The sequence below is a fragment of the Solea senegalensis genome, linkage group LG8 (genome assembly GCF_019176455.1).
Source record: "Solea senegalensis isolate Sse05_10M linkage group LG8, IFAPA_SoseM_1, whole genome shotgun sequence".
Classification (NCBI taxonomy): Eukaryota; Metazoa; Chordata; class Actinopteri; order Pleuronectiformes; family Soleidae; genus Solea; species Solea senegalensis.
The window spans coordinates 21275290-21289557 of NC_058028.1; the positions used below are offsets into that span (position 1 = coordinate 21275290).

The 14268-nt window shown below is 41.0% G+C and overlaps 1 protein-coding gene across 2 annotated transcripts in view; it reads right to left on the reverse strand.

The window, feature by feature from the left end:
- msi2b (musashi RNA-binding protein 2b) overlaps positions 1 to 14268 on the reverse strand; it is a 123983-nt gene that overhangs the window by 66064 nt on the left and 43651 nt on the right. For both annotated transcript variants that reach the window (XM_044033056.1, XM_044033055.1), the window contains exon 6: positions 2137 to 2229. In XM_044033056.1, coding sequence (XP_043888991.1) covers positions 2137 to 2229 — 93 coding nt within the window. The remainder of the gene's footprint in view (positions 1 to 2136; positions 2230 to 14268) is intronic.

The following is a 14268-nucleotide window of genomic DNA, read 5'->3' on the forward strand; positions in this document are numbered from 1 at the left end:
CACGCGGTGGATTTAATGGAGGACGGTCCCCCCGGATGTTTTATCTTCTCCTCCACGCGCCGTTCTCCGCTGACACTAGCGCACTAAATGCTTGGCTTCCGTTTCGTTTCCATCGCCACTGTGCGTCATTCGTATCGCGATAGACTGTGCTAGTGCCGCGTTCATGAATGTAGAATCTATTTAGAGAGAATAAATACACACATGTACTGAAATATTAAGGTTTACGCCCCCCAAACCAAACCGAGGCTTGGGTATTGAGTTTGACATTCTAGCATCGCGGCAGCCCGAATAACTTACTGGCATGCATGCTCAACAGTGACACCTAGTGGCTCTCAAGTACTTAAACAGTCAGGTTGAGTGTACATTGACTGTTATACGTTATTTTGAGTGGAGTGAGACAATACGGCTTTAATTAATTTGCTTCCTTTTACTGAACTTCATTCTGTTCACCGCTCTTATCCTCGGACTAATTCTCATCTGTTTTCACAGTGTTTAACAGTCATTACATGTTTAATCTTCATTGTGTTTAACGAACAAAAATAACACGAGTAGAGAGGGAGCGGGCGCGCTGTTGTGTGTGTGTGTGTGTGCGTGTGTGAGCGCAGAAGACATGCAATGCTAAAGGCCAGTCTCATGACAGCTGTAATCCTGCGGACTGGAGAGCAGTTGTCTCTCCTCTTTCATCCTTCACTAACTTCTTCTCATTTGTTCCCTCTCATCTCCACAGAGAGCTGGGGCAGAGAAAATGGAAAGCTGAGGCACTCAGCAAATATTCCAGCCCATTTAAAACTATTTCACATCCCTCTTGCCGCGGCCATGTTTCCCCAGCAGCCATAACAGACAAGGGGTTGCATTTTGCATTTCGAAGCGTACTACACAAAGGATACCTGGTACGTGAAGGCCGCCTAAGTTCCCCTGACATGCTTGGGAAAGGCAGAGGTGAGCGGATACGTCCTTAATCTGTAGTCCCACCATTAGTTGACACACATTTTTACACAAACTTAAACAAATTAGAAAGCAACAAAATGATTTTGTATCATATCCTCACACTTTTTCTTTCACACAGTCTTTCTTTCCTCAGCTCCTTCACGTCTATAATACCTGCTCAATACTGACGTTGACAGACTGACAGAGTGTCGTCAATGGAAGAGTCATGAGCATGACGTCCGACACAAGAATCTGAAGTGAATTAAAAGGACTTAAAAATCCTGAAAACATGCGTTAATCTCAACATTAATCTCTAAAATCTCAATATAGGAGTCTGGTATCTTGCAACAGCACTGCCGAAAGCCGTCGATCGCGAGCCGAACCACAACCCGTTCTGCCGTATTTCACTACAGTGACTGTGTCAGACAGAGTCTGTGCCCCGGTCATGAAAGAAGCACTGAACTAATCTTTTTAATTTAAATAATTCACAGAAAAAACAACTGGTTTGCTCGCCAATAGAAACAAAATGACGTCACTGCAGTTCCATGCAGCCGTGCTATGGCGACCCCGCCCACATTGGGGCGGTACTATAGTCATGGAAAGCGACGACGTGACTGATACCAAACCGAGTAGAGTAGAGCCGAGTTGTACTGGAACTGTATCATGGAAAAGTGTTAGAGTCTTTGTGCGAGGCAGCTTTAAACGTCACTAGAGCTGAAACAATTAATCGATTACTAAATTAATCGACAACTCTCTTGATAACTGATTAATCGGTTCAAAGCCTTTTTCATGATTAAAACAAGATTTCTGATTGTTTAAGCTTCTTAAATATGAGTATTTTCTTCATTTCTTCGCCCTTGCTCTTTGACAAGTTAATCATTTTGGTTTGGGGACAAAACTAGACAATTTGAGAACGTCATCATTTCCAGGTTTGACGACGACCGATCAACATTTTTTAAGGTTTTCTGATATTTTATGGACCAAACGATTAATCGATTAATCCAGGAAATAATCGGCAGATTAATTGATGATGAAAATAATCGTCATTGACTCTCCTATGTTGCCGCAGCATCACAGCAGTAGGGCGCGCACAGCAGCAATGACCTCATCAAACCTGCTGTGAACCTTTAAACCCTCGTGGGCCCTCGAACACAAACACAAAAACAAGCCAGAGGCCACATGAGGGAATCGGCCCAGAAAAGGTCTTACCTTGCCAAACTGTTCAAAATACTGCTTCACATCTTCAATTACTGTGTTGGCCGATAATCCTCCGACAAATATTTTCTTTGTTCTTGTGACCATCTGGAGGGAGGAAACGACACAGACAGAAAGAGACGCGTTACACAACAACCAGAGAATCATTACACATGCGCCATCATAGATGATGCTGTGTGTGTGTGTGTGTGTGTGAGTTTGTGTTGTCTGTTCATCATAGTCTACGTCAGGGGACACATTTCAGACAAAAGAGCCGCGACATTGAAGAAGTGTCTCCAACACAGGGACAAATGTTTTTAAACTATCGCCATATTAATCCCCCAATGGGACATTTGTATTGCTGCAGTGGTGTCTCCGTAGTAAATAATAAATAATGATAAATAAAAGATAAAATGAATGACCGTGCAACAAATGTATTAAATCTTTCAACAGTTCCTAAGAAGCTGTATGGATGCAGTTCAGGGTCTGCTGTCTGTTGCACGGTGACATGGCACAAAAGAGCATCTGTTTTGCAGCCGAGGAGAACACGACGGGCTAAACGTGCTCCCCTCTGCCAGAGCACCTCCTAGAGGGGCAAAATGTTAAGTGTTTTTAAAGTAACGTGATTGATTCTCATAATATCTGTTGTCCACAGCTGCTTAACACCGCGCGACAAGCTGCAGTAAATCCACGCAGCGGTGTGAAAGCAGCGGGACGCGTGGGATAATTAATCACCAAAGTCAACTTCAATCCTTTGATACCGCGCATCACAGAGCTTCGTTCCTAACCTGTAATGTCCAAATGTTTTATGTTCTGATTTAAGAAGCTAGAGAGTGACTGTAAATATACAGTTCGGCGTGAGGTCACGTCAAAGTTAGTGCCATATGCTGCTTGTTTTTTTTTTTTTGCATGTAATTTAGACTTTTATTGTGAAATATTTGCAGGATGCATGGCTTCAAATGATCGAGTCCTGACATTTCGTCGAGTACTCAGGCAAAATTCAAACTCATGCTATTTATGGCAACTGAAACAGCAGCAGCAGCAGCTCTGCAGCAGCACACGGGCTCCCTGTGTGAACAACAGAGGTGCACAGGACGCAGCTGATCATCAGCCGAGCCGCTGCACACCAGGGCTAAGCAAGCATTTAATCACAAAATCATTTTCTTCAAAGGTAATGAGTGAATGTCTTACCAAAGATTTACGCAATGCTTGATGTTTTCTGCCCATTTACAATGATATTTATCATATTGTCCAGCCCTACATAGATGTATTGTATCTGACCAAAAATAAAGTTAAATAAATTGGGCTTGATCTGGAGTCTGAGCACAAAGTTAAGAGCCATCACACTTCCTGGCCTCTCCTGTAAATTACTCGGGTCATTTTTCACTTCACACAAACACCATTAGTCCATTTGGTGGTTAATACCGGTGCCGGTGCCAGACGCCATTCATCTTAATGATGAGGATAGCCACTGCCACCGTTATGACTGCAGCCACGACAAACAGCCAACTGGAGAATTAGTGGTGTGTAAGTGAGGTGAGGAAATGAATTACAGTCCTCTATATTGCATTCGGCCGAGCAGTATCTCACTTCCACCAAGGGACAAATATATGTCAAGCTTTCTACAACACTGACCTAATTACGAGCACAATGGCTGTCAGTGCACAGGCCTGACTTCCCTCCTAACCTCGGACGCTTCACCTTATTTTCTGTCGCAACGTAACATCAAATCTCTGTAGAAAACATGGCCAAAGCTTCTCATGATGACATTAAGTTCAAGTTGAACTAATTAACCCTTAATGCCGTGGGAATAATACACAATTCCTTATATGGACATCCTGGGGGTGTGTGTTTGTAGGTCACTTTAAAAAAAAAAAAAGTGTTTTATATCGCATTTGTAGGTGTGATATAAGTAGCAATCAGAGCTGAAACGATTACTCGATTATTAATCAATTCCAATTAATCATCAACTATTTTGATAATCGATTGATCGTGTCAAAGCTTTTTTCATGATTAAAACAAGATTTCGGATTGTTTCCGCTTCTAAAATGTGAGTAATTTATTTCATGTCTTTGCTCCATATTACAAAGAAATCGTTTTAGTTTGTGGACAAAACAAGACATTGAGAACATCATCATTTACAGGTTTGACATTTACAGTTACAGTTTCTGACATTCTATGGATCAAACGATTCATCGAGAAGACAATCGACCGATTAATCGATTACGAAGATAGTCGTTAGTTGCCGTTCTAGTAGCAATAATCGTGCAGAAGTCACAAAAAGGACAGTTTTTCTCAATTTTTGTTCATAAAAACGAGCCAAGTGAACTTTGACCTATGACATATTTCCAAATTTCACAAATTAAATCCGATTCTAAACATTTTGAGTACTTTTTGCTCAGGTGTGTTCATATAGTTGGTTGTGATTGTCTAGGTTGTGTTGAAAAAAAAGAGTTATAGCCTCAGTATATACCGTCAGTTTAAACATAGTAATGGAAAAAAGCAGCCAAAATGCTCTGTGTTCTAAGGGTTAAGGTGGTTTTCGTACAGTTTGTGTTGCTGTAACCATCTGCAGCAATTGTGTATTTGATGAACAGTAACAAAAGAAAACAACAGTGCACGTTTACCATGCAGTCCTTCACTTTTTCAAGCTAAATAATTTCAGATATAACGTTTTCTGACTGGAACTTTAAGCAACACTGTCCAGGAGAAAAAATATAGAGGCTGTTTGCATCAGAATTCCCATGTGGGAACAATATTATAGTAATATCTGGACTAAAACCAGCCCTTGAAACAGTACAGCAATCTAACACCAAAATATATACAAACACGCTATAATGATGTTTATAATCACACATAACTGACAATTGCAAGGACCCTATTAAAACATCCCTGTTTCTATTAAAGCCAGAGCACCCAAGGTGAAAGCCAAGCCAAGCCTCAACCACTGTCTGTTTATTAGGATTTTTATTATTCGCACAACATCAGCGCCGAGGAAAAAGTAATTGCTTCCTTACCTGCATCTACTGTTGCATCTTTATGACAATGACCAAATATTAATAACACTTGGAATGACGAGGGAGACGAAAGTCGGTCTGTCTGTCTGTCTGTCTGTCTGTTTCCCTCTTTAAACAAGTGATTTCCACAAAGCAAGAGAAGGCAATAGGAAGATGCCAGGACACTTCCAGGTAGTTTTATTTCCTCCATCTGTAATTTTATTAAGACATGATATTTCACCGAGCAGCTTAAGATTGATTCTGGAAGACTAATAAACATGTAATACTCCGAGAGAATTGCAAGAATCAGATGCAAACGCCACAGAGGAGGCTGAGTTTTAATCTGTATTTCATCGTGATGGCTCAGTGATCATCCAAGTATGTTCCCATAACATTTCGTTGAGTGTCTATCCACTGATGACATCACAAATAATGTCAAATCATATCAAATTTCTAAGACATCTCTACCTCTTATAATGGGGGAAAATGTGTGTATGCAGACACTACCATCAGATTTAGGATTTTGGTGGGAATTAAAATGTAACATAAGCACTCCCATTTGAGTTCAGACACGTATATATAGCTCAGCGACATCTCAACAGATCATCAAGATTATGAAAGGTAGTAATCATCATAAGCAGATCCAGAAAGTTCCTCTGTAGCCGGTGGATAAATATTTCAGGTGACAAAGTGCAGGGGCCGTCCACACGGAAACGGGTTTAGAAAACGCCTCCCAGAATGGGAACATATAAAAATGCTGGCCTCGCGTTTCCATGTCGACAGCGACCTTTAGGAAAGCGATGACGTCATATTCCCAGCTCTCTCTTGTCATTCATTCATGGCCTTGTGTTTGGAGATTGTTTGACAGTGTTACCAACTACTGTCAATGAAAAGTAACTAAAGTCAGTCTGAAAAGACGCTGGATATCACGAGAACACATCCTGGTCTTTAGAGGGTTCACACACGGGGGTGAAAAAAAAGTGTTGAAATGAAAATAAAGAGAGGAGAAAACAAACTTAGTTTTACTTGAATAAACAAAACAGATCAGAGATTGTTCCACACACGGAGATATATCCTGAACATGTTTACGGGGGAACTTTTTGAAAATGGCAAAAAATATTGTTCCGTCTGGACGTCTCTGTGCATGTCCTGACTAAAACATTGAAATATGCCAATTCTGATATGATCACATACTCAAGTTAGCTTACCGTTTTTATATGATTTGCCATGTTTGTAGTCGAGCTGTGATTTGCAAACTTAGCATTTGTTTTTTTTATCGCCATCTATTTTCGTAAAATGCTGCCACACTGCTGATCTCTTTGACATGGATGTTAGAGGAGGACTGACGGTAAAATGAAACTCAAAATGAAATAAAACCACGACATACTTTAATCTGCCTCTTGTTGGTTGGACTAATCCAAAATACTACATACAAGGGGGGTGTTTTCTGAAGACACGCTGTTACCTGTGAAACAGGGGTGCTCTGAAAACACCCCCATTAGCACTTGGTACATTCCTCCAGATCAAATCAAATTAACCAAAGACTGTATGAAATTAATACGGAAGAAAGTCGAACCAGAACGTATGGACTCATAAATGGACCAGTCGACTGGGACTTAGACACATGATGTAAGAGATGCAGCCATCATGCACTGCACACACATCCAGAGTGACCCTGACCCTTCATTATACCTCTGAAATCTCAGACTGCTCAGCCTCAATCTCCGATCAGCGTGGAGCATGTCCAAGGCTTTGGACTGGATTTCTCCGGCTTTAGTTACAGTCTCTCCTGCCAAATTAGATCAGTTCTCCGGCACACCGGATTACACAATCCTTATTTTGTCAATAAATCTTTGAAACCCTCACCAGTGTCTGAATTTTGTGTTCCACACAGACAGTTATGTTCAGTGAGCGAGGGAGCGAGGACAATGTCAGTGTGCAGGCCAGGAGGAGAGAAGGAGGGGATGCCGCAGGCTGCTCAGGTGTGCTGCGTCTCTGAATAGGTCTCAGCTCCGCCCACTCATTTCCTTAAAACAAAGGGAACACACAACCCGAACAAGAGAACAGTCACCTCGTCACCCACAAGGCTGTCGCACATGCGCGCGTGAAATTTCTCTTGGTGTCATTGATGTCGCTGTACCTCTGCTAGAAAAATATCCCCATTGTGTCGGTGCCAAATCATTTTCTGAATTCTGAAACACCTGGAAAAGGAATTTAATGACACAAACTCTGTATTCTGATGGGTTTCTTGAGGGTGAGACATCCACACTTTCATTGGAGGCCAGTAGCATTGGCTCAAAAGTGCAGACAGTGCACAAAGTTGTGTCACAGCTATGCACAAAGTTCAAATGACCATACTTCCTGACACTCTGATTTCAAATAGTGGAGCCATTCCAGTGCTGCGTGTATCATATCAGACAATTTGAGACAATTGAAGTGTTACCAAAGCAGCTGCAACATCTGTTATCTCCTGTCAGAGCAGGTTGGAAGACAAGAACTCAGCCAAAATACCGGAATGACATTGCCGATGCGGCTGTAAAGGTTGATGTAGATTTTCTGCCAGATGCTGTAGGCGGCTGTGTAGCAGAAGGATGAAGGATGGCGAGTCCCAGGTGCGATTGGTAAATAAATATTATTTATAACAAAAACCTTCAATGACAAATGTACACATCTGTACTTACAAGACACAAGCCTGTGGTATTTGGAAATACGACTATGAACCATGTTCAAAATGACATTCACTGATGAACAGGACTTTAACCAAGTAGATCTTGTGATTACAGTGTTCCTGAACTCTGATTAGAAATCAGACAGATTCAGCCATTAGCTATTATTCTGCATTCCTTGTCAGCCAGGAGAGGAACATGAGAACTCTACCACATATATGCAGTAATACAAATACTGCTAACAAATGATCATAAGATAAGGCATAACGAAGCTAGCCAAAGTACTGTTTTGGCACATTTCTCTTTTTGGCTCTACTCGCCTCGGCACGGCACAATTAGGTTGCATCTCCACTACAAAAAAGTACCTACTTAACATGGGCGGAGTCATCACTGCACGGCTGAGTAAAACACACACATACGACTGACTAGTGACTTTACGCCAGACTTCTACAGTTGTTGGAGATTAACCCACGTTTTTAGGATTGTTTGGTAGTTTTAACTGATCTACAATTCGACACTGTTCGGCTTGATTTCTGTCCACACGTCTCCGGAGCACAGCCTCCTACTCCGGAGACTACAGCGGCAGGTCTGTGATGCCGCTCGTTAAATACACCACTCCACTTAAAAAGACTGCTGTTAAATATAGAGGTTTCGCTGGTAGTTGTTGGAGATTAACCCACGTTTTGAGGATTGTTAAGTAGTTTTAAGTGACCTACAGTTCGGAGCTGTTCGAATGATTTTTGAGTTGGACGTCTCTTCCTGTGACGGCCTCAGTGGCTGGCAGTCTGACCAATCATCGCATAGTACCTACTACTAGCACGCTTGGAACCTCGCCGGAGCAGGTACTAAAAATAGTACCTGGTACCAGGTAAAAAATTATATAGTATATTCTTACTTACTTATTAGCTGGCAAACTACGTCCATTGTTATGTATATACAGTCTTTGATTTGTCAGATGTGAATGCTGGAGAATACTTGGACCTAATTCTCTCAACATTGTCCACAGTTCATGTCTGAAAATGGCGATAAGATATTCTTCACAGCCAGGCCTCTGGTAGAGGACCGCAGTTTGAAGGAGGAAGAACATCCACACGTGGTTTATAAAGATATAAAAATGGCCAAGACATAAAACAATCAAAAATAACTGAAACTCCAAAATAAATGCTAAAATGAATCCATCAAAGACCCTATCAATATATGTGATGGTACACCTTTTTCAGTCAGGGCAGAAATATTGCAGGGTGATAAGCTCTGTTTTTATTGATTCACCAAGCAGTAAAACAGGAAAAATGTCTAGACAGGAAAGTATATGAGGTTAATTACTGTCTGAGCTTGTTGTTCAGCTGACATAAAAACAGCGTTGGCACAAACAGGGACATTGGTCCGTGTGCTTGTAATCTTAAAGCTAAATTTCAACAGCTCCCAGGACGCAGGTGAAAAGTGGGAATAACCAAGCATCGCACTGTGGTGGGGAGAAGGTGATTCTTTTTACTATTATTATTATTATTATTATCGTTATTATTATTGTTATTATTATTATTATTATTATTATTAGTAGTAGTATTGTTATTATTATTATTATTATTATTATTATTATCATTATTATTGTTATTATTATTATTATTATTATTATTACTATTATTAGTATTGTTATTATTATTATTATTAGTAGTAGTAGTATTGTTATTATTATTATTTCTGCTGCGACATGGAGCTCTGGGTGACAGACAGGGGATTAGGTGAGAAAAGAGATGAGGTTGGGAGGAAGTCAGTCCTCCTCTTGCTGTCATTTTGGCCCCTGTCACCTTTCCTTTTAGGAAACTTCATTATTCTACCCATTGAGTCGCCGTCCCAGTGTTTCCATGTGCTAACGTGTCTCTCGCTTCTCCCCGAGAATGTCAGCTGCCACGGCTGTACAAAAAAAGCCCCCCCACCTGTACATTCATACGCACAAACACACACACACACACACACACACATCAAACGCTGGCTGCTCAGGCTGTTAGGTGCTGATAAAAAGACGACTACAATAGGAGGGGAACAGGTGGGCAATTTCCACGGAGCATCAGGCGGCAGAAGAAAAGGTGGGCTGTCACTGAGCAGAGAGGCGGGCTGACCCCAGCCACCTCCAGACCACGCTATGCTTATCTGTCCCTCAGCGATAATGCACAGGTCTCTGGAGTTGTGGCACATGTATGGTATACGGCTGAGCCAGAACAGATAAAGAGCCTCTCACTGTGGAGAGCAGAGGAGGACGGTGTGAAGATGAAATACAAATGAATGAAGAGAATACAACCACAGGAGATGAAATGTTAACTGACATTTCCATTAACACAAGAAGGGGAAATCTCTGGAGAGTTTAAGACTGCTTATTTTCTCAACGTCTCACAGCTGCAGGAGCCTCTGGAATGGAGATGCCGACAGCGAGTTGCAAGTCCCTCGGGAGACTCTTTGACATGTTGCTTTCTGCAGATCATTGTTTATCTGGAGGCTCGGGTTACACAATCCTCTCGCACAACACACAAACTAATGAAACGGAAAATGTTGTGATTTTCATGTCTTCAAGTGAGCGACACGTGGCATTAACCTACTCTGAGACGAGGGATGATCAAAATCATCAGCGTTTCATCATCAGTGCTTTGATGTCAGATCAGAAGAAGAACTTTGTAAACGCTTCTCTCTCAACACTAAAAAAGGAAAAATATGCGCTATTTTACGGAAAGGTGATGGATGAAGTTTAACCATCTCACATTATCATGAAGGTTACTCCTATAGATTGTATGATTCTAGTTGCTCTTAAATACAAGAATTTGGTTCTGTATTTACATATTCAGTGTAAATACAGACGCCCACTGATACACCATGAAAGAGCTTGGGTTTTGTTGAGCTAGTGTAATGGGTGTTTAATCCTTAGGGCTCACACTGCACAGATCTGTGCCACAGGTGCTCCTTATATGGACACACCTCCAGGATGTCCATATAAGGAGATAAAAGAACATTTTTAGGCCTTACAAAATACTTTTTATTTGTGATCTTATGTGTTGCTGAGTCAAATATTTTATATAACATTTAAAAAAATAATAATTATAATAATAGTGATACTTCACAACATTTCTGAAAAAAAATGAGTACCTTTTCATCAGGTGTGTTTATATAGTTGGTGAAAATGGGGGAAAAAAAATATTTCATCAGATTGGCCATAGGTTGTGCTAAAAAAAAAGGTACTCAATACTGCATATTCGTATAGCCTCTGTATATACGTTTTAACACGTAAACAAACACAATCATATAATAAAATGCTGTTCTTTTTAAAATAATTACAAAAGGTTGTGTCTAATAACATTTGAAAAAGCCAGAGGATTCTGAGGGTCACTTATGGGGTAGCACTTCTCTCATGCCTGTCGTCACTAAGTAGCCAAAACCTCGAGAGCTGTTGAGATGATTGTAGTTCTGCAGCCTCACTGAATTCATTTCATTAACACATAAAACAATCAAAACAAAGCCAATGAATTACCAACACAGCAGTTATGCTGTTTGATATGTGAGTTGGGAAAAAAAGAAGGAAAAACTATGCTGCCTTTCTACATGGGGTTTGTATGTTCACCCTGTCTGTGTGTAGGTTTTCTCCGGCTGCTCTGGGTTCATCCTCGATGGATGTTTGTGGCCCTGTGATGGACAGGCAACATGTCCAGGGTGTACCCCGCCTTTAGCCCTATGTCAGCTAGGATTGACACCAGCGTCCCCGCACAACCCTCATGTGGAGGATAAAGCGGTAAAAGATGGATAGATGGATGAAACACTGTGCTATGTCACCAACTAATTCAGGACCTTTATCTGGGGAATGGAGGTTCCAAACTTATTTCAGCATGGACAGAGACCAGGTCGACCCACTTCTTTGGCCAAACTATCAAAAGCTATGCTGAAAGCATCTTCCTGCATTCCAAAGGTGAACAGATGGGTGTCTCAATCAGATTGCTTGTTTGTACACAACTGCATGTTAAGCTCTCAGCGGAGCACAGACTTGTCCTGTATTTCCTGGTTTACCAGGGGGGAAAAAAAGTCTTCTGCTATGAAAGATGCCCTGGAATGGTTGGTTGATCACCTGGTGCGGTGCAGCTGGTGTTCGGGAGGCATCATCTGGAACTGTGAATGAAGAACACGAGTCCAGTCCTTCATTATGACACAGGCCTTTGCCTCGACCTGCTGCTCATCAAAAGAGGCCACACGCTGCTAATTTTGGTGCAGGTGTTGGTGCACTGACAGGAGATGAGTTCTGCTTTTGATAATGAGGGATGGAGAACAGCAGATGCAAGAGAAGCAACGGATATTCCCAAAGAAGGACACAAAGTTTGGGATATTAAATTTGAGTTGATGTGCTTCCTTGATTATGGATTATTGGTTTTATTCAAATGTACACCTAATCCAGTTCAAAGTAATACGTTTGCAATTATTAGCCCAGATTATTGTGTGACACTGTTCCTCATTCGTCCAAATCATTTTGGGAAACTGATTTCCTGCTGCTACTTATTCTTCTCTGTCTAAAAAAAATAGTAGGAAAAAGTAAGTGACCCACTGGATTTAATAACTGGACAAACCTCCTTTGGTGGCAATAATCTTAAATCAGTCTATAGTGTAATATAATTCATTCTCATTCTGCTGCACTACTGAGTTAGGGTCTGGACTCTTAGCAATGCAGTCACTCTGTAATGGACTACTATCAGTGTTTCAGTCATTGTCCTACTGAATTCTTCCTTTGATATTATCTTATGAGTGAATTTCCAGCTCCAAACCATGATGCTCCAAATCACTGTACTTCAATGTTGGCACACATTTTTGCCACCATGTGTAGTGTTGCAGGATATTCTAGATGATTCAGTCATAATTCCATCAATTTACCAAACAGTTCCCCCAGAGGTTCTGTGGAGTACAAAGGTTAAGTGTGCAAAAATGACTGGATCTACTGGTGAGACTGCAACAGACGCAGGACTCCTTTGGCTTCCCTTCCCCTTTCCCAAGTGCACCAGGGAACTACTGTGTTCTTTGCGTAATAGAATCCACTCTCTCTGCCTCTTTCCTCTCCTTCTTAAGTAAGCATGTTTACTTCCGCTAGCTGGTTTGTCCAATCAGGCTGCTGTAGAAAAATAGCCACACAAGATGGAGGCTTCCAAAAAGCAAGGCCATTGCCTAAAGTACATGAAGACGGTTTAATCTATTGCTGATACAAACAAATCTGTTGGGATTTATTGACTCCTTGTAATAAAGTAATTTCCACCCCATGTTATCTGTACATGTTTTAGTTTCACCATACTTCAACGTTACATTACAAAATACTTTATGTATATGCGTTTGTTTTTGTCATTTCTAGAAACATCATTGGTCCAATGAAAGTCGTGGACTATGAGCCAACGATCCACAATTCTTACATTATGGAATGAGGCTTTAAGAAAAGGACATTTCTCATGACTACAATAGTTAGAATTTGTGTATTCAGCTTAAGGAAGTTTAATTACCAGGAGTCACAAACAGCTTTGAGTGGCATGGGCAACAGCCTGGGTAAGGAGAGGGTTTGTAATAAGTAAAAGGAATGACAGCTCTTTTTCATATCCTTCTTCGTGCAGGCAGTGAGGGAGATCTAATTAAGATTGTTCATTAGATGAGCTTCTGAAACACATGGATCCTTATCAGTGCCTACTCCATCTAACAGCTAAAAAAACCTAAACTCTCCCTGAGGGCTGGGCTGAATCTCTCCCCTCCACTTCAGTTTTCCTGAACAGATTTTTACATACTTGTCACAAGGAAAGCCTTAACAAGGTGCTAACGAGACGATTCAAGGCATTAAAAGAGGTATTAAGACCTTACAAATGCTACATACATATTTGGTACAATAGTTTACAAAAAATGTGCTCTCATTTTTGACATTAAAATAAACAACTTGAATAACATAAATAAAATAAATAAGTAAATTTGATGAAGGGAGTTTGCGAGGGGTAACATAAGCCTTTATGAGAGCATTTAAGTGGGTGGGAGCAGACCCATGGAGCACTTTGTAGGCTAGCATCAGCGGTTTGAATTTGATGCGGGTGGAGCTCAGTGAACAGAGGGGTGACATGTGCCCTTTTTAGGCTGATAGGTACGGCCTGATTTTTCTAATATCGAATAGTGCAAAGTGGTCAACTGGCCATCAATCATGACACCCAAGACACTCCAGTCTGACTAAGCGTTTACATGCAGGAATAATCGGACTATGAATCGCATTGTCCAGGTATGTTAGTCCGACTTTAGTTGGACTAACATGTTTATTACTACTTAATACTTTTAACATGCATGTAACCACACTGAACGTGTGCAACTATATGGACACTGTTAGCAATGCATATGAAAACATTTTGGAGACGGAGAGAAACTGGAGACACAAGTGATGAGGTATTATAAATAAAGCCAGATTATTGTCCCACTGTGTCATAGACATTAAAGTTGACAGATCG